The sequence below is a fragment of the Amblyomma maculatum genome, chromosome 9 (assembly GCF_055883805.1).
Source record: "Amblyomma maculatum isolate TAMU_Amacu chromosome 9, ASM5588380v1, whole genome shotgun sequence".
NCBI lineage: Eukaryota > Metazoa > Arthropoda > Arachnida > Ixodida > Ixodidae > Amblyomma > Amblyomma maculatum.
The window spans coordinates 19,667,422-19,693,638 of NC_139352.1; the positions used below are offsets into that span (position 1 = coordinate 19,667,422).

At 47.2% G+C, this 26,217-nt stretch overlaps 2 protein-coding genes across 3 annotated transcripts; one reads left to right on the plus strand and one right to left on the minus strand.

Annotated features, from left to right (window-relative positions):
* The first annotated feature begins 570 nt into the window (after positions 1-570).
* LOC146178524 (WD repeat-containing protein 18) lies at positions 571-8,003 on the plus strand. The gene is made up of 3 exons (XM_084578347.1): positions 571-1,173; positions 4,423-4,818; positions 7,206-8,003. The coding sequence occupies exons 1-3, from the start codon at positions 856-858 to the stop codon at positions 7,800-7,802; spliced, it is 1,311 nt and encodes a 436-aa protein (XP_084434473.1). The 5' UTR covers positions 571-855; the 3' UTR covers positions 7,803-8,003.
* Positions 8,004-8,435: 432 nt separating this feature from the next.
* On the minus strand, positions 8,436-25,558 carry LOC146178525 (chitin deacetylase 8-like). 2 transcript variants are annotated; one of them, XM_084578346.1, is made up of 6 exons: positions 25,359-25,558; positions 19,922-20,038; positions 16,770-17,079; positions 15,374-15,559; positions 14,322-14,573; positions 8,436-9,028 (listed from the first exon to the last, which is right to left on the minus strand). In XM_084578346.1, exons 1-6 carry the CDS (start codon positions 25,477-25,479, stop codon positions 8,668-8,670), a joined length of 1,347 nt encoding a protein of 448 aa, XP_084434472.1. In that variant the 5' UTR covers positions 25,480-25,558; the 3' UTR covers positions 8,436-8,667. The 2 variants fall into 2 exon arrangements, with proteins under 2 accessions (XP_084434472.1, XP_084434471.1); XM_084578345.1 differs by having other exon boundaries at positions 19,922-20,083.
* Positions 25,559-26,217: the final 659 nt, after the last annotated feature.

Sequence of the window (26,217 nt, forward strand, 5' to 3'; positions counted from 1 at the left end):
AAAGAGGCCTTGCGAAGCCCAAGCTTTGATTCGCATGTACACTGTTTTTCTCCGCGTGTCAATAGCGCTCCTGGGCAGCAGCCTTTATTCCCTTAAGGGAAGAACGAATGCAAAACACCACGCTTCATTGCAAACGTTAAGTACAAATTTCTCATCTGGACGATTTGTAACTGTCCGCAAGACGAAATGTTGAGAGTTTCAGATAGCGATTAAAACATCGCGCGCTGCTCCGAAGGACTACCCAAGCGTGCACGATGTCTCCCGATAGACGTAAAAGAATGACAGGGATCCGTTTGAGCACCTGGAATAAGTAGCCTCTTTATTAATTATCACACTAATTGCGCAGCGTCTGAAAATCGCTCCAAAGAGAACCGCAACCCTCCTCTGTACCCCCGCTATCCCGCGGCCGCTACGCGCCGAGCAGCGAACGTGGCACCCCTGTTGCACGTCGCGCCCTCTCGCGGGAGTCGGTTCTTGTCATCGCAAAAGCGGCCCGCTCTCCGCCGCCGGTCGTCACACTGCCCAATATTCTAGAGCACTATAGCGTCGTGCACGTGTCAGCGCAACAGCAGCTGCCTACCGACCTCCTCGGCTTTGGCGCACGACGTGCCAGCTGTCACGACTGCGGTCGCTTCGTTTTTCCTCACCGGAACGACTTCAGGCCTGCCAGTACTTTTGCGGTTTTACTATCACTCCTCCACTAAGCTAGCAGACGACTGCTTGTTCCGCGCAGAGTAGTTAATAATATGACGCCGTCGCGTTACTGGCGACACCTAGCGCAAATTTGAACTCTTTCGTCTGATCAACGACTCTAACGATCACGGGAACATAGTGACGGCGAGCGAAAGCGGAAGAATGGCGTCCTTTGAATGCATTTTCACGAGTGACGGCGCCGGTCAGCTGTGGAATACCTGCGTTTGGGATATAGTGTCGGGTTCTGTGCTGGCCCAGTACAAGGGAGGAATCAGTAGGTCCAAAACGCTATGCCTCTTGGGCTCGGACTACGTGATCAGTGCGCAGCAGGACAAGCCGCTGCTGCGAGTGTGGTCGCTGCAACGTCGCGACCAGGTTCAGAAGCAAATTGTGTGTCCCGGCGTGGTCTCTGCGTTGGCGACGTCTCCGGATGGCCTACACTGCGTAGCCGGGATAGGAGAGAAGATATACCTGTGGCAGGTGAGTTCATTTATACTTCAATGGAAAGCTACGGCGCCATTGTTTTCTTTGCGCAAGGTATTTGACGTTGCCTGTTCAGCAAGCGTGTGAACGAGTAGTTGCCGCCTTCGAAATCCAATTCGGTTACGCATGGTGTTTATAAACGAAGCTTTAGTCTCAAATTCTCGCGACACTATTTTTTTTATTTTATGAAGCGAAAGCTTCACTACGCGCTGATACGCCATGTAAAGGCAAGGTCGCCATGCGTGTCAAAAGCCGCTACTGCGCATTCGTCGTAACCATGGCAACTAGCTGCGCCGTTCCACAAGTGTTACGTCGCTACAAAGGAGGTGGGTAGCGACGTAGCGACATCCAAGCAGATGCGCGCGCCAGCGCGAAGAGAATGGCAGTTAAGGGGATCCCTCCAAGGTGGAGTAGATTTGTAATAAGGAAGTAATTACTCATTGACATCCACCCAAGCGCACCCATACGGCTACAAAAGAAAGCTAAACAGCTTTCTCAGAAACTTCGTAGTTAAAGAAAAATTCGTCCTGGTCCGAGGATCGAACCCAGGACCACCGCCTTTCCGGGGCAGTCACTTTACCAACTGAGCTAGTCAGAACTGTCAGCAGACCAGATGGCGATGGTAGAAAGGCGGTGGTCCCGGGTTTGATCTCCGGACCAGGACGAATTTTTCTTTAACTACGAAGTTTCTGAGAAAGCTGTATAGCTTTCCTTTGTAGCCATATGGCTGCGCCTGGGTGGATGCCAATGAGTAATTACTCCCTTATTAGAAGGGAAGTTTCCGCACTGTGCGTGCTTGCGCTGCTTTGGAGAGCTGACCGAGAGGAGCAAGAAAGCGTCTGCCAGCATGTATACAGGTGTACAAAAGTCAGCTATCGGCACGCTTAACACGAGTGCTCGAGCGCGTGACATCGACAAGTTCAAGTGCCGCTTAGCGCTGGCCGATGGGTCCAACAGCCTTCTAAGCTGGTTAAGGGCACCTGCGATCTTCAGCGGCCCCGAACATATTGTGCAGCATGATTTCAGGCCCAGTGGCTAGCACTGAGAGATGCAAATATCCGTCCAGGCTCATGTGCTTGAGCATTCGTGTTAAGCGTGCTGATGTCTGTACACTTACATTGTGGATTTTCTTTTGGACCGCACGACTAAAGTTCATTTTGTCCCTCGTGCCTCCCCACCCTACACCCTATGGAGTGTCGGCACTCCACAGGGTCCGGCCCCGCCGGGGTGGCGCAGTGGTTACGGCGCTCGACTACTGTGCCCAAGGAAGCGGGATCGAATCCCGGCCTCGGCGGCTGCGTTTCGTTGGAGGCGAAACGGAGTGGCATCCATGTACTGTGCTATGTCAGTGCACGTTAAAGAACCCCAGGTGGTCGAAATTTCCGGAGTCCTCCACTACGGCGTCTCTCATAACCTGAGTCGCCTTGGGGCGTTAAACCCCACAAACCAACGAACCATCCACAGAGTCCGTCCTTTCTCCTTTCCTATTCAATGCCATCCTCACTCCCCTCGCCCGGAAACTATCCACAATACCTCATCTTGTACCCTTTATGCGGACAGCATCACACTATGGACCGCGAAAGGTAGTGGTGGCAACATAGAGGGTACTTTACAAAGCGCCGCATCACTCACACAAGAACACGTCCAAAGCATCGGATTCCGATGCTCCCCAAAGAAGTCTGGGTTCCTTATACTTCCCCCCCACGACTCGTGGATGCCATACCACATGGAGGAAGGAAATAACTTAGGAGAGGCCCTTGCCATTCCCAATGCATTGGAGTAAGTGTGGTGGAAGCGATGTCAAAATTTAGGGTTAGCCAAGTCTGGCCATTAGCAACGGCAACGCTGTTGCTATGAAAACTTGGGCCACGAGCAACAGCGTTGCTAAGGGCCCTAGGTACGGGAGCATTGCGGAGAAAGAGAATGCGGAGGGTAAAGGTGGAGGAGAGACATTGCACCGTTCGGTCACGCCGGTTTCAAAAAAATGACGTCAGGGCCTCTCCTAAGTTCTTTCCTTCCTCCATGCCATACCACATCCGTTGTCATTGAACTTGATGGCCGCCCCATCTTAGAGGTGAATACTCGCTGGATTCTGGGAATTCACATCCAGAACTATGGTAAAAACACTGTAACCCTCAAGAAACTAAAGTAGGTGACAGATGCGATATTGCACCTCATCCGTCGAGTTCCGGGCTACCACAGAGGCATGAAGGAGAACGATCTGTCGTCTTATTCACGCCTTCGTCCTCAGCCGTTTCTTACACACAATCCCGCATCTCCGACTCGACAGGCTGGAAATGGATGTCTTGGATATCATGTTATGCATAGTGTTCAAGACAGCTTTACACCTGCCGAACAACACTTCCACAGAATGCCTTCTACAGCTGGGCCTCCACAACACAGTTGGCAGCTTGTGGAGGCCCATCACCAAGCCCAATTTATGCGTCTCACCAAGACCTCCACCAGTCGCCATATCCTGGAGACTTTGGACATACGCATCCCTACCGTCCTTTCCATACTTTGCCTCCTCCACCAAGACCTCATAAACCTCTCCCTCGCAACATGCACCCCCAGCATCAGGAGCAATGCCGCCGAGCCCGAGCAGATGCGTTCCACAAATACTGCGGCTTCGAAACGGACACTGTATTTATGGACGCTGCATGCACAGATGAGGGAGCAGTAGTGGCCATCACCAATTCTTCTCTACAGCCTCTTGCTACATTCCCCCTCCGTCACCTCCTCGGAGGCAGCCGAGGAAGCAGCCATCACCTATCGTGGTAAAGTTCATGTTTCTGTATACAGCATACTGAGGTTGACCGCCGCCAACCTGCCCCACCATATGGAGCTAATAAGGGTGCCTGTGCACTTCGAGAATCTCGGTAACGAGGTTGCCTATGCGTTAACCCGAGGTTAAGTCGTGCACCGGTGGCCTCCAATCCGGTTTCTTTCTTTTCAGGACAGCAATGTTTCCATACAGAAATTTTGCTATGGGTCAGCTGGCAACATGTTATCCAGTGATTCCCTAATGGGCTTCTGTGTTTCTCGGTGTACCTGTTTATATCACTGCTATTGGAATACAGTGCTGACTTCAGAGTGGCCTGTCACAGGAACTGTGCCTGTGTGCAAACATGTCCATGCCCCATGTTCTAGCAGCTTTAAATTGCAAAGCCATAATCCGCCTTCGTTCTGATGCAGTCGGTACCTCCCGGGTCAGTGGTAACCCAGTGATGGTGGCTTTTGGCCCAGGTTCCATCGGGTGACCTTCTTGCTGTGCTCGGCTGCCACTTCAATACCATCACCTGCCTGCGTTTCTCAGACGATGGTGGCCTCTTTGTGTCGGCATCGTCTGACGGCCAGGTACTGGTCTGGGATCTGGCCGAGGCTGCCTGTTCCACTACACAGGGTCCTGCAGATCCCATGCATGCGTGGTCACAGCACAGCTACAATGTGACCGATGTTCACCTTGGTGTCGGCCGCTCGCGCTGTTTCACCTGCTCAGCTGACCAGACCTGCCGCGTGTTTTCACTCGACAGTGGCGAGCTGCTGGCCACTGTGGTACTCGATGCTGCACTGACGGCAATTGTTACAGACCCAGCGGAAGACCACATCTTCGCTGGCGCCACCACAGGAAAGATATTTGAGGTGAGTGTTTGTCACATTTTAATCATACTTGAGCATCTATCAGACACTATACTGCTGTCACGCGGGCACTTTGGATTGCGATCGGTAACAATCAGGATTCAAGTTTCAAGCACAGTCGAGGGTGACCGTGCTACACGTGCCCACCCAATTCCGATTGACAAGTTATTGCTACATGAGACGTGACGCTGTGCACACGGTGAACATAGTTATCGGTTTGTAATATATTGTGGAAGAAGGCTAGGACAAGACGGCGAGGTCGTGGCAGCAAGGACAGCGAAGCCTTGTCTAGCGTTTTAATCCGGTCACCAACCCAGGCACGTGCCGGAGCCCGCGCCGCGGGACGATGATGATGGTATGTACAAATGAAAGAAGATGATGATGGCATGTATAAATGAAAGAAGGTCCACAGAAGGCTCACAATATATATAAAAATGCGAGCTTGATAAAAATTTTGCTCTCCTTTTTCTGATCACAGCTTCCGTGGACGCGTAGCAGTTGCATCATCCATTGCGCATGCAGGCGACCCGCACGTGGTGCCGCGAGTGTGAACAAAGCTGTGCAGTTTAAATCACTTAAATTTAAATACAAAGTTATTTATTTTAAAATTGTCTGTTCTTATAATAAATGTTTTGAGTAATAATTTTTTTTTTTGTATATTTGATTGTCTGCGAATGAGGTTGGCAATGGCAGTTCGACCACAGGTGAGACAGTAGAGCAGTATTGTGGGCGATCACGATGGAGTTTGCCGTGTAGCAACGCCGGAGGTGCATCGATTGAAAGTGCTCTTTTGCAGGAGCATTGGTAAAAATGTAGCTTAGTTCATCAGGTAGGAAGCGCACCAAAAGCACTGCTTATCTACCAATTTTGTGGTGTGTATGTGCCTTTTGTGTCTACCTGTCATTTCATCTTCATTTAAGGCGAAAGTCTTTAATGCCTCATCGTTGTCGACAGAAGGTTGTCAGGAGAGGTGTCACGCTTTCGAGAGCGAGAGTTGAAAATAAACCTTGTCTCCACAGGGAATCGAACCTCCATCCCTTGGATCCCAAGCTGAGCACTTTACCAACTGCACCACGCCCCAGATCGTGAAACGGTCTTCATAATTCCCCTTGTCTACCGTGAGGATGATAGCGGGATTCTGCGAGTGACAGATACTGCGCCTTTCCTTTCCTGTAAATGAGTTATAGAATGCCGGTGAACTTTGATGCATTCAATGAAATGTTGGTTGTGTTCAACAACAGACGCAGACCCAGATGTCTACGAGCCATTAGTACAGCAGGCATCAGCGGCGTTTGAAATTGATTTACAGAATAGAAAAGACGTAGTACCTGTCACAGTTCTCCGTGGACACATGTACCATGCCCCAAAGGAAGGGAGGAAGGCGGGAGTGAAAGAAGGGGAGATATAGGTGCTGTAGTGGAGGGCTATGATCCACTGCACTATAATGCTTTTCGCCTAATCACGCTTTAGTGGTCCAAAATGCCCTCTAGAATTTTTTTTCTCTTGCGGTGCTTGCTAGGATGTGGTGAGCACCATTTAAGGGATCTTTCAAGAGCTCTTGGTGCTTGAACTTGTCTATTTTCGATAATTCAAGGCTTTAAGTGGCCAAAGTTGTGATACAATCCTTTGTAACTTGAAATGAGGAGGGACCTTTTTTGTATGCTTGACATCAGTATGACCAAAAGCAGCAATGTGAACGAATTGAGAAGTTTGAATAAAGCAAGCTTGAACTCGTAAAGGTCTGCTTTGTACACCGCCAATGCAAAGCACAGGCATCGGAGTGCTGCAGGATGAACATTGCCTGGCTAGCACTGGGTAGACTGTGCGACAGAAATGTCGGCTGTATCTGAAGGCCCGCTGCGCTTGCGCTGCGAGCTGGAGGTGCAACCGAAACACCTGTGTTGATAGACAGCGCTTGTGTATCGATCTCCTTTTTCTCTTTTGCACTCTTCTTTCGTTGAGCATGTTAACTCACCAACCTGCGCAGTGCAGTCTCTATTTTCCTGGGAAGTTTATTTCTGCCTGCATAATCGCAATGTATAAAATGTGCTACATTTCATGTACACAAGGATCCTTTCACTGTGAGCCACGTTATGATTTCAGTTTTGAACTCCTAAGGTTAACTTTTGAGCATAAAGCAAGCAGCTTGGACTCGGATGTTTGGTGAGAGATTTCAAGCATAGAAAGCTGTCGAGAAACTTAGCCTACCACCTCCCTCTCAATTGTCTTCGATACAGGAAAGGGCTGTGCATTGTGCCTAAATATTTCGGCTCCTGCCCTTTGAAATTGTCTGAGTCGTGCCTGATGAAGAGCATTTAAGAACAGTCTTCATAGTTCACCTTAGCGCTCAGCTCCACACTTGTTCAGACTGTGCTCCTCCATGTTTTCAGGTGTCCTTGTACATGATGGACACAGGCGACAAGCGGTCGGATGCGATGTTTGTTGGCCACAGCAGCAAGGTGACCTGCCTGTCAGTGTCTCTAGATGGACAGCTGCTTGTATCAGGCAGCGAGGACTGCACAGCACGCGTCTGGGACGTTGCGTCCAAGCAATGCATCCACATACTGCACCACAAGGGAACCGTTGGAAATGTCCTGGTTGTGCCCACACCCTATGTTCTCACCTCAATGCAACCCATTCCCCCTACGCTTCCCCTTGGCATCTTCAAGCGGACCACACAGGCACCCAAAGATGAGAATGGAATTCCTGTCTGTCTGGGTTCTGCCCTTGTGAGTGAGAGTCAAGATAAGATGCTCCAAGGGGAGCTGCCCCCTGCGGACTATGCTAACTTGCTGCAGTCAATGCCTTCAGCGGGGGGTGTGGAAGAAGCTGACGAAGAAGAGGAAGAAGAGGCCAGCTTTCACCAGGAGCAGGACTTGAGCAAGCAGGTGGCCTTGCTCAAGCAGATGAACAAGCAGCTGTACAGCTACTCCTGGAACTTCATCCTCAAGCAGCATGGAATGGGGAGCGACATGTCATCCACATGAATGGCGGGAAATAAAAAGTAGGGGCCAGATTAGGTACTGCTCTGTGTACAAAACCAGTCCCAAAATCAGTGCTCTGCTTCTATTGGTTGGTCCTGACTGGTGGACAGGGCAACCATAGGAGCAGGGTACTGTGAGCATATTGAGAATGGTTTTATATTAAGAGTGGTACATAACTTGGCCCCTGGTATGTGTTTTCAGTAACTATTAGTGGCCTTGGCTTTCTTTTGCCATAAACAATGATTATGAGATGCTGGGGGTTTTCCTTTTTGTGGTTGCATTTATTTTCGTTGCCAGTAGTAGCAGTTTCCCTGCACAGTGTTTGCATGGTTTGCACCTCTGGTCTGCCATGCAGAGTGGAAGCACAGCATTCTGGTCATATGTAAGTCGTCGGTAATTGTGGTGTGTACTTTTCTGTCTTTGTGGAGCGCAAGCTGTTACTACATCGTCATTGTATTCTTTTTATCATAGTTTTATTTTTATGTTAATTTTCTGTTTAAGTATTAGGTTGTTGCCAATGTGTTGCATCGGCGGCGTCGTCATAGTAGCAGCAGTCATTATTTGGGACCAAATTATACAAAAATTGTCCTGGCTAAGAAGGCAAATGGCAGTTTCCCGCCTGACGAGGTCATCATACCTATGACAGCAGTGACGACTGCCTATAAGTATTTTATTCGCCAGGGCTGGGTCCTGGCAGTCTCGTGGGAACTACAAAAGTGATCAAATAGGAGAGGTGACCTTTCAAGAGGTCCTGTCTTACCGATTCAGTGTTCATGCTTAGGCGTACTTCAAGCAGTAAGTGAACAGCGGCCATCAGGATGGCAGAAAACGTAGTCGAACTTCGTAGAAAGAGGGAGCTATCCATTAATCAGTTTCCCAGCGGGTTGCCCACCCAGGGGTAGTTCCTGGGGCAACGGGAACAGGTCATCATATAACGCTCGGTCCCTAGAGGAGTGCCACTATAGAAGCAGTTGGTCGACCTGGGGCACGTGTTAACGACAGGAAGGCTTCCTGGACACACACGCTGATTGTACACGCCCAGTGGTTTGGGGTCCTGCATGAAGTGTAGCACCTCGGAGGCGGTCACTAGGTAGACGTCGTTCTTCTGCAACAGCCAGTCTATGAACTGCAGGTAGCCCTGCTTGCGGCCGGGGTGCTGCAAGTAGGCCTCGTGCAGGAAGACTGGGAACGGAGCCCGGTTGGTCATGTAGAACTCTTCGAAGTTGGACCTGCGTGAGTTTAAAGGCAAAGTATTAAACTCCATGAAAACATGCGCATGAGAAAGAACACATTCATTGTCAGATGATGGAAAAGGTTTATCAAAAATATAAATAAAAATAATTGGTTCACAGGGAAGGAAAGGCGCAGTATCTGTCACACTTGTTCTGTGGACACCTGAACCATGCTGTAAGGGAAGGGGGGGAGCGGAAAGAGAAAGGGGTGCCATAGTGGAGGGCTGCGGAGTAATGTCGACCACCTGGGGATTTTTAACATGCACTGACATCCACATCACACGGACGCCACTTCGTTTTGCCTCCATCGAAACGCAGCCGCCGGCACTGCGGCAGGGCTCAAAGATACCTGCATAGTCTGTTTTTGGAGACAGCTGCGTTGTAGAAGATGGTGACCCCATACATGACAGTATATTAGCGGCAGTGTCCTCGCTGGATCATTTTTTCCTTCTCGTGTAAGTGCCGGAGTACCCGGGTTCGATCCCGACCGCGGCGGCTGCGTTTCGATGGAGGCAAAACGAAGTGTGCTGTGCGATGTCAGCGCACGTTAAAGATCCCCAGGTGGTCGAAATTACTCCGTACCACTACTGCTCCTCTTTCTCTCCACTTCTCCCACCTTCCCTTACGGCGCGGTTCAGGTGTCCACAGAAACAAGTGACAGATACTGCGCTTTTCCCTGCCTGTGAACCAATTATTCTCGTGCGACGTCCTGTGACATAGCTCCTTTTACGAACGCAGAATTCTTCCTAAATCTCATAAGAGGCAAATTTACGTGTTCAGGTTCTCATTATTTTTGCGAGCTGTTCTACAGCCATTACTCGCAGAAATATTTCCCTGGCGCCTATATTCATGTGGAACTAAAAAGGACTTTGGCAAAAACTCCTGAAATGAGGCCAATTTGCCGATGGCGTTGACCAGTGCCAAGGCCGCCGCTGTTAATCACATTTCACAGATCCACCTGCCGTTCAAACCTGCGGTTTCACTAATATTAACAGATAAGTAATGATAACTAAAACTCCATTGACTGAAGGGCTTCTTTTGAGGGGAATTCACCGCTACATTGTTCAGTTGCATCCGAATATAGTTGTTTCAGCCTTTTTAGGGTGGGCAAACTTGGGTGGGCAAACACGCCGCGCCCTCGAATCTAATTGCTTACTGTACCCATCTTTACTCCCTATGAACAGCACGCGCCACACAACACCTGACCCTCTCAATATCCCTCTCCGCGCCTGTTTCGCTGTGCGCTCGTTTACATGAATGAATATCCGCGTCTACATGAATGCGACAGCTAGCACATCGCATCGCATCAACTTTCTAGCGTATCGCATTCATGTAAACAGGGGTAATGCGCTAGGAAAACGCATCGCATTAATGCGCCAGGAGGGGCTGGATTGAGAGGGGTAAGTCGACTTTCTCCTTGCATGTAAACCCGGTCGCATCGCTTTACGGACAAGATGGCGGCGTCCGGCGAAGCGGCGGCCGCTCGCCTCACCACCAATTCGTCGTTGCCGCTCCACTGTGTCTTGCGTTTGCTGCAAACGAGTGGTCAACGAAGCTTTTTATTTGACTGAAGATACCTGCACCGCGCAATTCTGGCGACAAAACGCCTCAAATTTTAAGATAGCTTCTGGAATCGGGCAGGTGATAGGCTTAGTAAGCGTTGTTGGGCGCCATGGACAGAAAGCGCGGGATATTCACATACCTTCGGGTTGGATAAACAAAGCAGAAGTATTTAATTTCGCTTCATATGCTGTTCTGGTATTTATTAAAGCGTTTCTTTCATTCTGGTATGTATAAAATAAATAATAAATGAATTTGAAAAATTTACAACCTGGTGCCACTAATGCTTTCGATATTCGACACCGCATTGGCGCCACCACCGCGCTAGCCGCAGGAAGAGGACGCGGGCGGCAGCGTCAGAGTGGCAGCAGTGGAGACCACCAAGAAGCGTCTAGCCGAGCGGTGGAAGACTGTGCGCCGCCGATAGGGGGTGTTTGGTGGCAGCTACTGCTTGTGTGTGTGCGTGTGTGTGTGACCGATGTGACTTATGTGCGTGTGTGTGTGTGTAACTGCGCAACTCAGTGTATGCGTAACTGTGTAACTCTTTTCACTCTGGCCGGATACTGTGTGAGTGTCCATCCGATTCAAAAAGCATCATCATCAGATGATGCGCTACATGTAAACGCTGTCGCATCGCATTACCGTGAGACGCTACGTAATGCGATGCGATGCACTACTGTCTCCTTCATGTAAACACGGCTAATGAGCCAGCGTGCGTGACACATGCCCACTATCATACACCACAACTACCACGACCACACGCCATGACTGCTTAGTAGACTCGGCTTCCGAAACGCTCGCGATAAAATATTGAGCCACGATTAGAGCTTTTTCCTAGTGCAAACGAGAGGGCAGTGACGTAAACAACGTAAACTCAAAGTGGGACATCTAATCTCCGCCTTTAAGAGAATGACGCGACAATTTTATTGGCTTTCGTCTCCCGGCTGCCCTTGTTGAACCCGTTTCGCGTCCATCACTTTGCTACTCTCTTAACCACTCACGAATTGTGCTTCGATTATCCCACATATATTCATTAGATTCATTAGCATACACAAAGTTATATGAAAGACCACTAAACATTAGCCCGCTTTTAGATAGCCGTACAAACGTACCTGCGGTTCTAGCGGCAACGTGTGACGTCACACAACCCGACGAATATTCATTGCGCGTCATGTAACCATGCCAACGCTTACGACGGATTGTCTACAGAAGGAGGCCTTTATAACACGTCTGAAGAAAGCCCTCGACAGAGATGTGTCTGGTTGGGAGTGGAGTAACGAGAAGATAAAAGACATCTCACGCTCCTATCAGTAATTTGTGAATTCTACTGACATCAGCATGTCGCACCACGGCAGCAGTCAGTGAAACGAGCTTGCCTCAAGAAGAATCTCGATCACATTTTACATTTGTTTTCCTTTTTCGCCGACGAGGAACCCCTTGGACGATATGTTGCCACAGCATCGGGCGGATACGTTTTAGAACAAGCCACATAGCCGTGATATCTCCTAACGTGTTGTACTACAGGAGGTAATATCTGCACTTCCTTGTGTAATGTCCCAATGAGGTGAAATAGTCATGTTTGTCACTGTGGTATGGGCAGAGCTGGCAGATGACGGACTCAGACGTGTATACAGTGTATCATGTGCCAGAGCTTCACTTTCCACAAGGACAGAACCTCACCTGTTAGTCCGGCAACACGCCCGGATCCTCGCAGCAGTAATTGTAATTTTAGAAAGCATAAAGAACACCTACGTGCTAAACGCTTGATGCGATAACATCGTCGTGTGTGCATTCTATGATGTTGCTAGTAATGGTGTTAACTACTACGGCTGATTAGTAGTAGTGACTAGTATATAGGCCAATTACTAGTAAATGTAGTGAGGGCAAGTGGCAGTGCTACTTAGTCGTGCCTTGTAGGGAAATATTAGCGCTACACAGTAGGGATAATTCGTGTTCGTAATTTTAAATAACTGCTGCAATGTAATTTTCGATTTTCCCGCGTTTTTACACCATTTACGGATAAACTTGCAGTATCGCGGGAGGTGGGAGTTTAAGCGTTCTTTATTGGCCTTTTTTCTGGCGGTTGTCGGTGCCTGGCTAGTATATTTTGTTAAGATGAGTCTAATTCCTTCATAATGTTTTCATTTCCGCAAAAAAAAAAAAAAAAAAAAAAAGAAAAAAAAAAAAACCGCCGTGAACGCATGACTTAAGGAGATGTCAAGTTGGCGGATATTTCAACACGTTCAATACACCTTGAATTGTTATATGCGACATTTGCTAACGTTGTCGTCCAGTCTGTTGTTGCCATGCATTCGGTGCGGCGGACCCGTCAGTTATGTACGGTAGAATAGACAGAGCGTCTGCAGCACACTAAGTTTCGAGACTGAATAATAATAGTTTTAAATGAAAATGAATGCTCTTTGCATATTAAAATCTTCGCTTCCCATTATGCAATTCATGAGTTACCACGAGAAATAATCGCTTCTATTCAGCTGCGATGGAGGAAGCCCACTCTTGCCAGCTGGAGCAAACGTATGAGCAATGCTGCATCGCGAGACGAAGTGAACAAGTAGGGATGCTTCCAAGAAAAATCTCTTCTTCAAGCAGGCAGAGTTTCCTCTCTCAAAGGTGATGCTGCCCTGGTAGAAATCAGAGGTTGGACGCATGTTCAGTCAACTGGGTATTATAAAACTAAAACTGAAGACCTAATTTGAACACATGTAACGAATCCCGACTGTACTCCGAAAGCAGAGTAAATGCTGCTCAAACTGTGAGTTGCTAGCTATTATAATCCAAACAATCGATACGATATGAATGTGTATGTTAGCAGCAGTAAACAAATCCAGGGTAAAACAGGTGGCATGAGCCGACAGTCGTATGCAAGGAACGCGGCAACCCAAGATGAAGCAGGCGACAACTTTTGCAAGTGAAAGTTCCTGCAGTCAGCAGAACAGTCGGGAAAAAAAGTGCTTTTGCAACTTAATGTAAACCCACAGAAGGTATCCGAAGTTTCTAGTGAAAAGTGCCTTCTAATGCATTTATAATATTGGTTACATTCCTTACAGAGCAAAACAACAAAATAAAATGCGCAAAAATTTGCATTTCGATAAGAATAATGAATTTAGCGAGTTTTCTTTTTTTTTTGCGGGTTTTGGGTCTTCCTGTTGCGGATTCTCTATTCTTGAGTTGACAACACTGGTCGCATAATGCCTCTAGATATCGCACTGAACGAACGCTCCTACATGGTGTAGAAGTAGCGAGCGTGGCTCGTGGTCCTCAGTGCAGCAGTTTGACTCCGCTTCACCACTTTCTTTTCCTTTCAGGCAGCTTGCTTTGATTTCAACAGCACTGCTCTGTCATGATGCCTGGCTGAGGTTGAGACATAGTGGGGGACGTCATGACAAGCTTGCTGTATTCATGGCTGGGCACCTGCCGACCCTGCCATGATATGGTGTCTTGTGACTGCCGACACCCCTATTAATAGCAAACGCTCGGCCAGGTTGTGCGAGCTCATGACGTCATCGGCTTGTCGACCAATCAGACTTTCTCAGCTGAGATCACGTGACTTCTCTCCGTCAATTAGAAATTTTCATAACAGGACGACAACCATCCCGTTTACCACGCAGTGCGAACACTAATGATGTCACATTAATAATGCAGCTAGCGGATGCTGTGTGGCGACACGCGGTCTGGCAGACACTGTGATGGAAGCCCCAGCATAATAACCGACCTGAGGTACTCGAAGGTGTCGTTGGCAGAGACTGGCAGAGGCAGGCAGGCGTCCGCCATAGCACACGGCAGATGCTGTCCTGACCGCTCCCGGAACAGCACGTTCATGGGCAGAATCCAGAGTCCAGGGTACTGGTCTTGGGGGCAGGGATGCACGTTGCAGCCGTGACGAAATCCGAAGTCCATGGTGTAGGGGTAGATAGGCAGATCGTGCCCACCCCAGGCTCGCTGGTGCACCAGCGTGCTATCAAACCTGAAGTGAAAAGTATCTTCGTTAGGGCCATAACTTTTCTTCGCCCGTAAAAGGAGGTATGAATGACACTTGCTTAAGTAGTCGTATACTGACCTATACCTATAGATCACAAAGCAACAGTAAAAGTAAGGCGTACTTCGGAGGAAAAGGGGTTGACGTCCCAGAGTAAGAGATGAGGCCACGAGCTGAGGATTTGCTAGGCATATGATAAAGGAGCCGCAGCTGCCGCAAGGTAGACGCAATTGAACTCACTGTGATATGCTTTCCTACTAGAATAGCCACGGCTCTACTGATAATTATAATAATGTATTTTAGCACACCAAATTTAAAGCACTGGACTCTAGGAAATGTGGAGTTGGAGATATATGTTTTTATTCTAACGCTGCCATTACTTTCCGGCATGCATCAAAACCTTCGTTCACGAGATTTCACATGCGTAATTTCTGTAATCGAAGGATCATCATGTACTCCACTATATGCCTCAAGAGTGAACAATACGACATCAGCATCTCTACCCAGAAGTGCAAGATGCCGGGCTAGTTGGTACTGCATAATGAAATAAAACAGCGCAAGGAACGGGACGAAACACAGCGCCCGTGCCTGTTTCCTTTCCTTCGTGTTTCGTCCCGTTCCTTGCGCTGTTTTATTTCATTACCTCTACCCACTTAGTATGTGATAAAATATCAGCTTTCGTGACAGCCAAAAAAGCGCTTGCTCGCAAAGCCACTAAATGATAAAATTGTATCCAAATTTTATGCATTTTGCTTTTTACTCTAGTCTGTATATACAAATCTTCGAACCGGAAGTGCTGCTGCAGCATCCGGAAGCCCTGGTCTCCGCCGCTAAACAGGAAGGGTCCCCGAACACCGCTGATGTCAGAGGCTGAAATGTTGGCGAAAGTCTGCAGCATGATCTTCTGGTCCAGGAGCTCTCGTTCCCATTGTGTTTTGTTGATGGTCTGCCAGTACTGCCAGTCTGTTCGGTGGCTGAAGAGGGGATGGGTCAAGGGGCGTGGGACGAGAGAATACGCGTGCGAATGGTGAAGAGCATGTCACCGTAGGCGCGAAAAAGTGATTATTTGGTTCTCCAAAGTAATGTTGAGAGACTGACAGTGATTGACTCGTCTGCACTGTCCCGGATCGCTGTAAGAAGTTCCCACAGTCAACGAACCCTGCTGCATGATCAAGGCACGTCCCACATGTCACGACTTTACGGAAGCGCCTTGCTCGCATAGGTATCTTTCACTCAGGTTCCATGGGTGACGCCAGGGGACCACGTGGTGTTGAAGAAGTTCGCTCTAAAAGATGCAAATGACGATTTCAGCTGCGCTGTAACCGTGGTACGTGTATGCCGAGCGACATGCGAATGCCGTCCCTGAAAACTGTTCTACGCCTCGTACAGATCTGCAAGGTGCTCACTGCTTAGAGGTAATTGGGCCTGCTCCCGTGAGTGCTCCCCTCACCTCGACGTAGCTGCCGAGAGGAAGCGAAGTTAGAGCATAGATGCCAAATTTTGGCACTAATTTTTCGTCTTGTTTATGATGCATAAGGCCTTGATACATATGGATCACCACGTGGATTTCGCCTACGATCGCTAAATAATTTATAATTGAACTTTCTTTCGTCATAAGTTTCGGTTTCAACAGCCGAGTGATGTCGATGACGTCACAATCAAGTCTAGGTCGCGCGGCAGGAAAAAGCAGAGACATAATCACTGACTCTTCACATTCTGTGATTCCTTTTGTTGAAGAAGGCTGGCTTTAGTGTCATGATGAACTCAAACAACAGAGGAACGATTACATTGCTGTTTTTTCATCCCTCACGTGACCTAGACATGATTTTGATGTCCCCCCCCCCCCCCCCTCGAAACCGGAACCGAAACCGGAACAGGTGAGAAAATAAGAATATAAATAATGACATGACCCAAAATAACGTTATCAAGATGAAAGGCAAACGTATAGACATCACTTTTGTATTTTGGTTTGGAAAATAACAGTTGTTGATTTTGACTAAGATTTTACCAGTTCCTTAGCCAGTAGCAAGTGGCATCGCGATCATAAATAACTACCCTCCCTGTTGGAACTATGTAGCCTACACGCGCGACCAGCATGTTGTTTCCCACCATCGCCGTGCAAGTGGAGACGTGAATAATCTCTACAGAGTATTGTGCACTGTCTTTAGACTTGAGCCGACCCACCTGATGGAATGTAGGGCAATCTCGTTTCCCCAAGAGTGAAGCTCGTTGACAGCCGCGTAGTCCAGGTACTCGTGTGACACGAAAAAAGTGGCCGCGATGCCACAGCCGCTGGCATTGTTCTTCCTGCGGACTCCGCCGAGCAGCTCCCGGTAGAAATCCATGTTGGTCACGGTGACCGCATCATCGAACGTTAGCATCACAAACTGAGGCATCTGGTCTGGGCTCATGCCGGCCGGCGGGTGTTCGCTGGCACATGCGCAGTAGGGACGCCTGCACACGCTGTCGTCGCAGCCAGCGTCCAGATTCAGCACTGCAAGCAAGAACGTCCATAGGAAAAATAATGTAGTGCACATTTCGCAAACGAGCTTGCTGCAATGCACAAGCCGTGCTATTGCCATGTTGAGTGACAACTGCTAATGGAGCACTTTAATTCAAGTAAAATGGTATCACGAGCGTATGTTCACAAAGGATAGCTAGAATTTTCTTACCACATTAAAGCCGTTTTATACGGGCCGGCTGGTGCGTATGTGCGAGTTGATGGAGTGTACAATGAATGGCGTGAATGGACAAGCTAAGGCAATACTAATGGCAACAGCCAATTTCAAAGCGTGGAGTAATTTAGCCATTGTCTTCGTATTATACCTGTTCTCGTTGTTCGCTCGGAAGGAAAATACTTCGATGAAAAAGTATGTTTATCACCACTGCCATCATCAGCCTCAACAGCGTAACTGCACCGACTGCAGGGCAAATGTATCTCGCAAACTCACCTAATTATCCCTATCCTGCCTCAGCTGCAGCCAGATAATCTCTGAAAACTTCCTAATCACACCCGCCGGCCTAACGATATGACGCCCCTGTTACCTTTGACTTTCTGAAATATAGCCAGTTCCCCTTAGCTAAAAATCAGTTATCTCGCCTTTGCATTACATGTCCTGCCCATGCCTGTTCATTTCTATTAGAATGTCAGTAGCTTGCACTTGTTCCCTGACCCACTTTGCACGCTTCCTGTTTCTTAATGTTGGAGCTATCACTTTCCTTTCTATAGCTCTCTTTGTTAAACCTGATTTACGTCAAACACTTTTTTTTTAGTCTCCTAGGTTCTGTACCTGTGCCGTTGGCGAGCAAATGTAAGATACAGCATTGATAGGCTTTCCTCTTGAGGCATGCTGGTAAACTTCAATTAATGATCTGAGGGTATTTGCCCAAATGGGCTTAACCACTTTGTATTTCTATTCGAGTCTAGTTATCTCACTCCCCACCTAGCCGAAACCTGCGGGTACTATATACCTATCCTAAGCGGACGTCTAACCTTACGACATCAATCCCCTCGCAACCTATTGTAAGCGGCTCTTTCTTTCCGGTGCTATTGAAAATTACTTTAGGTTCCTGCATATTAATTTTAGATTTACTGTTTTGCTACGCCTGTTTTTCTCGTTGATAATCATTTGCATTTATCTCCTTGAGTTATTTACCAAGAGAATACCACGGGCAAATCATAGATTGCTAAGTTGTTATCCATTAACGATAATCACCAAATATTCCCGAAGCAGATCTCCGCGAATCTTGTAAGCAGGCAGTAAACATGGGACTGCAGAGATCGTGACTTCTTGCCTTGCAACCTTCCTTATTGGAATTTCATTATTTTCCTAGTGGAGAATTGCAGTTGCTGTGCAGCCAATGCCAGTAATTTCGCATATTCCTGACTGTAGCTTGGTTACACAATACCTGCTAAGATTCATAATTACTCAGCTGATTTATTGCAACTTATGAAGACTACATGTAAGGGTGTGCTATAGGCTGCGCACTTCTATGTCGCCTGATTGATAATGTGAATATGATCTATTGTAGAGTATATTTATGAAAGCCTTCCTGGCCCTCTTAGGAGATTGAAATCTAAGGTTGTCCTAATTTTGTTATATATTACCTCAGTAAATACTTTGTAGGTAGCGAACAGGAAGCTGATCTGGTTGTAATTTTTCAATTACTTGTTATTGTTTCAAAGGCTTTCTTTATGTCGGTTTTTGTTGCCGGTGGAATTCTTCTGCGCCACTCACGGGTGCATTATTGTCCTGATTAATGTGATTGCTGTACAGAGCAGTGTAGAGTTCTTCGCAACATTACCTATTTTACTCATATTGCCTAAAAGAAGAAAAAAAAACCTATTCGTGTGCCACGTACTTGTAACAAGCCAAAATCCGTATTAGTAGTGATATTGCCTACTTTCTCTCTTATAGCGCATACAAGGAGTTTTGTCTATGTGTATAGCTTGCTTTTGGCCGCTTTCAGGCTACTACGCTTATCAAGAGCATGTTGAGTTGTTTTTAATATTGCACTCATGTAGGCTACATTATGCTCATTGATTAACTTTGATAGTTTCGTCAGTGCAATGTTGTCGGTTGCAACAGAGGCTTTCATGCTTTCGAGCGTTTTATAATAATAATAACAATAATAATAACTTCCTCCGCATAACAAATACATGATGCCTGAGGCCTGAATAAAAATCTGCCACATCGCTGATTTTAATTAGATCTTTCGCCTTCTTTGATGTTTACCGATATTCTGTCTATAATATCGCCTTCAACTAAGCACTCCATAACGATGTGTCTTAATGTTCATTGCTTCTACACCACGCCCCGTTTTACTCTAAGATCGTGCTGCTCTGTTAATGCTGAAGATTTGTTCTGCGGCGAGATTATGACTTTCTCTGCTTTCCCTCCTACAGCTAACACATACATTGATTTATTTATGTCGCCCATAATTATGCTATAGGCTTGAAATCTCATCACAGAAGGGATAATTGCTTTGACAAAGGTGGGACTCCTAAGCCGAATGCTGCAATTTCTAAGACACTGCGGTGGGTTCCCGGTAGCATGTGCCTATATATATGTCGAGCCGTGGCGCGAAGCGTGCCAGTGTAAGCTGGTATTGAATGAAGGTTGTCGTTGTGAAGCTGGTTATCGGGAGCGGCAGAAAGTTAGGTGGGCGGATGAGATTAAGAAGTTCGCAGGGGTCATGTGGATGCAGCTAGCACAGAACCGGGTTAAGTGGAGAAATATGGGAGAGGCCTTCGCCCTGCAGTGGGTATAATCAGGCTGATGATGTCGTTAAAAAGAAACTTCATACCCTGTTTGCATCGCTCGAGGTGATATTACCTGGAGTTACATATGCCGTAACGTTGGTGGCCGATGGGCTCGTGCTAGATGTCCCTGTAATGTTCCCGGACGTAGTTGCAGCCAGGGCAATAGGTGCTGAGGTAGTTGATGTGTTTCCTGTGGGTACAGTAGCGATTGAGGGTGCTGTGATTGGAAGGTGACCTGAGACAGAAAGCAGAAGGCATCTTTTCATGAACTGGGAACAGGCCGCGGTGGCCTAGTTGTTACACTGTTCGGTTGGAACGGCCTGGTGAGACTGAATTCCGGAATCAATGATGGTATCTTTGACCGAGGCTGAACTTCGAGGACGTTCCTGTACAAAGAAATGTCAATGTGTGGTAGAGATACTAACGAGGTTGAAATTGATTAGCAGCTAGGCCTTTACTACAGAGAGTATTTTCCCCTCATTTCAATCCCATCTTCCTTGTTTCCTTAAACGCTCGCTCGGACTCATCTCAGAGGCAGTTGGTTACCGCTTCTCTCTTTTTCTCAGCCACCTAACAACGCTGTCATGGTCAAGAAAAGGCCGAAGTAGGCAGTGGTAAGGGGTGGAGCTGTGTCGTCCTCTAGTCATCGGCAGATCCTTCACCACTGGCCTGTAGGCTTCATTTTGTTGTCTGTTGACAAAAACACACCCTATTGGCTTTTTATGGCAATCATACTGACTCGTCGCGAGAAAAGGAAAATCTTTAAACAAATTTTTGCTTCGCTTTGGATGCTCGTACCATTCCCATTAATATGTGAGTAACGGTATGTCACAATAACCCTCAGTTGCTTCACATTAAAATGGAAGGGTTAGGATAGCAGGATTGTGGTGTTAGAAATATCGATTAGTTGTTTTCTATATACTTGTCCAGACCTGGTACCCAGGGGCTAGGTACATTCCGTTGGGTCAGAGGAGGCGGAGTGCCGGGGTTCAATGTCTCCGATCGAAGTTCTCGGCAACTTTATTAAATGTACGTGAAGGGTGAGAATCAGCTAAGCAGAGATTGAATAGCTAGTGAGGAGGCGGTTTCCTGCCGAAGCTTCTTGGCTGCCAGGCTCCTGTGTATGCGCATTTTTAGCTGGGGTCCGTTACGACAAAATGCTAACTGTAAATAGTATTGTTAGCGCAGAAAACTACGGGTACCTCTTTGCCATAACTTAAATATGCTTGTTAAATTTTCGGAGAGAGGAAATGCGTAGCAGTTGTCTTACTGAAAAGAAAAACTGAACCAATTCGTGAGGAGAGGCATGACGCGTGAGTGAGAGAGGGCGGAGACAGACAGCTTCAAAGGCGCGGTAGGTGCATATCGCTCAAGAGTTGCTCCTGAGAAGCACTTTGAGTAAGATGAGTAGTAGTTTGGGAAAAGGAGAGCGATAACTGCAATAGCGTAAACGCACGGTCAATCTTACTCGCTGTCTAGGCATGCAGCTGCAGGCATGACGCTCTATATATGCTCTATCTTAGCCTGTATATCCGACAAAGTTAAAAGGTGCACTCGCCAGGAAATTCACCGTTGTGAGATAAATTTACGGGAATGCGCCGGGCGCGCTTTAATTGGCTGGTTGTGTGACTAACGATACCACGTAACATGGACAAGATGGTGTGAGCTCTCAGTTTACGCTCCTCCTTTGAGGTGAGGGGGATGACATGAGAATCGAAGCTTCTTAGGCCCTTGGATCCTATGTTAGACACACGACTCCTAGGCAGCGCCGGCACGTTCTTACGGTTTTACTAACGCGGAAGCTTCATGTCGATTTCGGGTCATTCAGATGCGCTATGTCTTACGACTGCATGATGAGCAAAGGTACAAACTAAGTAATGATTGATTAGACGAGCAGCATGCGCGCGTACGGAGATCCACAAAGGGAGCGACACATTGGAGCCATTAGAGAGATTTAGCTTACCGTGATCCGCGATCCGCCACCGTGACCCTCTACCGCGCGCGGGCGGGGCGCACAAGCTCATTGGTCCCGACGCGGCAGGTCTATAGGCCGACATTTATTTATCGACACCCTATCGACATCCAGTATGTGGCGCCATCTATCGGCGTCAAGGGGTATCTGGGCATGCGCAGTGGAACGCGCGGTGGCGGATCACGGATCACGGTAAGCTAAAACACTCTATTAGAGAGTTTTAGCGTAGCGCGATCCGCGATCAGTTACCGTGATCAGTCATCGCGCATTTAACTGCACATGCTCAGATCGCCTTGATGGCGATAAATGGCACCACATGTTGAAAGTCGCACAAAGACCTGCCGGTCGAGACCAATCAGCGTGTACTAACCGGTGACCCGCGGTAGCGAATCGCGGGCCTCTCTAAGCTAATCTCCTTAGCAACGGATCACGATACTCTAAAACCCTCTATTAATCCTATCGCACCATAGCCTTCAAGATGGAACTTAAGTATACTGCAAAATTTCCACGCTGTGATGGAACTAGTAACTACTTCAGAACATATCGACGCTGGCGGAATATCTTTGCCCCGTTGCCTGAGCGTTCGGTGGAGCAAGACACACGTCGACGTCGTAGTTTTGTTGAAAAGTATACCTTGAGAGTGCTATTAGATGGATGTTTGCTTGCCAATGGGCAACCAGAACCAGTAAGCCCCATTTGCTCTGTTTTATCTTGCCAGCAATGCGGACGGAATATGAAATGAATATTTTCGGACTCCAGCGGTATGCTAGCTGCACGACCAGCACCTCGAATCGCAGGGATCTGCCTTGATTACAACAGCGATGGTATAATACTCGGCGCTGTTTATAAAATGTCACTGAGTATACATGACCAATTGGTACGTTTCAAAACCGAGTTTTTTCCTCTATGGTCTATCTGCAAATGGAGGTCTTGCAACGCAGCATGCATGCATACTAAGCGTAGCATTATTAAAAAAAAAAAACTGATATTGGAGAGGGAAGAGACATAAGCACTCTGGGCGGCGCGTTTCGTTGGTCGTACAAGACTCTTAACTATGTCGAATCAAGTTCAGTTTTCCCAAAAGCGTGCTTCGATCGCCAACGGTTTCCTTTCACGTCGTTTGTACGCGATAGAGTTAAATGCTCCGTTCACCGAAAATTCGGCGTCGGCGACGGCGTTGCCGCAGCGAGCAACGAGCATTGCGCTGGCAGGCGACATGGCCGTGCAATAATTTAACGCAGTTGCATGATGTTGCATGATGCATGTTGCGTAGTTGCATGATGGGCTGGAGCTGTCAACACGGGCCTCTACTTTCATTCGGGAGGGTGATATCAGAATCGCTCTGCCAACACCTTTGCTTTCCCGTTACTCCTAGCCTACGCAGACACGTTCATGCGGCTTGCTTAAACCGGGATTTTAATGGTGGCGTTTTTCTGTTTGCTAATGATGCGTAACACATTTTTGCATATGTATCACCTCATGGTTTTCGCTTACGACCACTGAATAATTTACAATTGAATTCTCTTTTCTCGCCAGTTTCTGTTTCTGCAGCCAAAAGATGGCTGTGACGTCATAGTCAAGTCTAGGATTCACGCGGCATTAAAATTAAAACAGATGTAATTACTGACTCTCCACTTGTTATGAGTCATGTTCATGAGGCAGGCTGCCTTTAGCGCTGTAGTGAATTCAAACGACAGAGAAACGTTTATATAGATGTTTTCGGCGCTCGACTACTGTTCCCAAAGATGCGGGATCAAATCCCGGCCTCGGCGGCCGCTTTTCGCTGGAGGCGAAAAGCAAGGCGCCCGTGTGCTGTGCGATGTCAGTTCACGTTAAAGAACCCCAGTTGGTCGAAATTTCCGGAGTCCTCCACTACGGCGTCTCTCATAGCCTGAGTCGCTTTGGGACGTTAAACCCCACGAACCATACCAATCAAGTGACCCAGACTTGACGGCAACGTCACAGAAATCGCTCGGCTGCTGAAATTGAAACCGAAACAGATGAGAAAAGAAACTCGATTGACATATACTGAGTAAACTGAAATGGCCTCCCTAAGCTTTCTATGCACCGGTTGCTCTTCACTTGCTCGAAAATAGCGTGAATAGCTGAGCCGGGACCCGACCCTTGCGTCCCTCCCTCTGCGCCCTCTTTGATAAAAGTGTATTTAATCTTCCTGAACGATAATCTCAGCGATATGGCACACAGAAATAAACAACTTCCTAGGCCGCGTCACTTCATATTGACTGGATCTAAAGATAAAAAAGCGAAATGGAGTAATATTGGCCCAGGTATCGAGTAGAACCAATTACAGCGCCGAAAAAGAAAACGCTATAAACACTTCTTAGGTTGGTATAATCCTGTATTTTTTTCTCTAGTTTGATGCGAAAAGTTACCAGAGAGAAACTTTTTATTTGTTGAGAAAGCGAGGGGGAGCGGGGTGCTCACTTTCAACGACCCGCGCGTTACTGCCTTCTCACTGGTCAGATTTTGATCACATGTTCCTAGGCTTGCGAGTCATTTAGTTTTCGATTAAAAATTAAGAAATGCCTGGAGCATCGGCTAGGGCTCCACCGCAAATGCCAGGCGAAGCTCTTGGTTAGGTGTTATTCTTCATACAGGGTGTCCAGCTAGGATTACACAAGATTTATAAAAAAAAAAACCAAGCGTTCTTCTGAACCGAAATGAAGTGAATGTTAGGAGGAGTCATGTAAAGTACCCACTCGCATTGCCGCGGTGCTCGACAACTTTCCTATTCAGGCCTTCCTTTTAGAGCGATGTTAAGGACTTTCCTTTTAGAGCGATATTTAAAAAGTTGGTTACTTAGTGTGGACTGATTACTAGAATGCGGAACCAAAGAAAACAATTCCAGGAGATATTTACGTGGCCCCTAACAACATTCACTTGAATTCCGTTAAGAGGTCGCTTAGGGTTTTTGTTTTTAATATTGGTCTCCCTTAGCTCGTGCACTCTCTCTCTCTTTCTATATATATATAGAAAGAGAGAGAGAGAGAGTGAAGTGTACGCTTCAATTAAGGCCAGCTTCTGGTCGAAACGTCGAGTGCAATAAATGTTTGTTTAAATGAAGCGTACACTTCGCTCTGTAGTTTTTTAAAGCAGCCTAGTATGTTAAATGTTCTCGCATCTTATATATATATATATATATATATATATATATATATATATATATATATATATATATATATATATATATATATATATATATATATATATATATATATATATATATATACACATATACAGGACTACTCACTATTCTTAAATTAAAATACCGCCTAACGCCACCAAGCGTGCACTGTCAGATTCTCAGCATCATTTTTTTTTTTGCATCTACTAACCAGCAAGCCCGCCATACACGTCGTTGTAACCTGAAAAACTGGATTCCGGAGGTCGCCACTAATCTTGCATAAGAATATTGCTCGGCATTCTGTGCCATCACTCGACTTTTGTAATAACCTAAGCGGGATATTTCAGTCAGGAAATGACAATTTAAAAATGTTGCTCGTTGGTAGGACTTTACCTGGCGTTGTAGGATGGACAGCCGAGACGCGCGTTGTTGTCTGCGCGTCCGAAGCGAGCCATGTGAACGTTGTAAGCAGGAGGAAGCAGAGAAGGGATGTTTTTCGATGGAAAAGGCCCATGCTCGCTCGAAGCCAAGAGTGTAAAGCGAGGACTTCTCAGCACTCAACCCTGATGCAAAAAGTTCAGTCCGACTGCCGAAGAGACAGCTCTGAAATAAATGGGAACGAAATTGATACCAACTGCTGACAATGATCTTATCGAAGGCATTGCATGCCGCCACTCGACAGCATGTCACGAACAAAAACCATTGCCTCTTTTGATATGAGCAAAGTCCAATGGCTCATTGTTTCACCGTCAGGTGAAAATATCTCGACGGATCACGTATTCAGGCCACCACTGTTTCGGATTGGTCTTGCAATGTTCAGCAGCAAACACTTCTTAGAGGAGATCCTGCAGCCAGAGATATCGACCTTCTGTCAAGTTGTTTCGATGAAACGCCTGGCACGTAATTGGCAAGCAATCTGGCCAATTTTTCAACCGCAAGCTGTGAATGTGACAAAAATGACCGCACAGGAGCCACTGACGATATAAAGCTCAACCGTTACGGTAGACATGCATGGAATGGTACATGCCGTTTTCAATGTCTCCTGATCTTCTACACAACGTTTTGATGGATTAAACAGCGCGAAGGACGAGGATGAAGACAGTTTTTCTTTGCAAAAGTACATATACAGGGCCCGATGCGTGACAAAATAAAAGGGCTATGCGTGCGCCGAGACCGAAGCTAATTATTATTTTTTACGGCTTGCCAGGAATACCAGCTCTTTGTCAGATAACGCCAGGAGAGGAGTACTGAC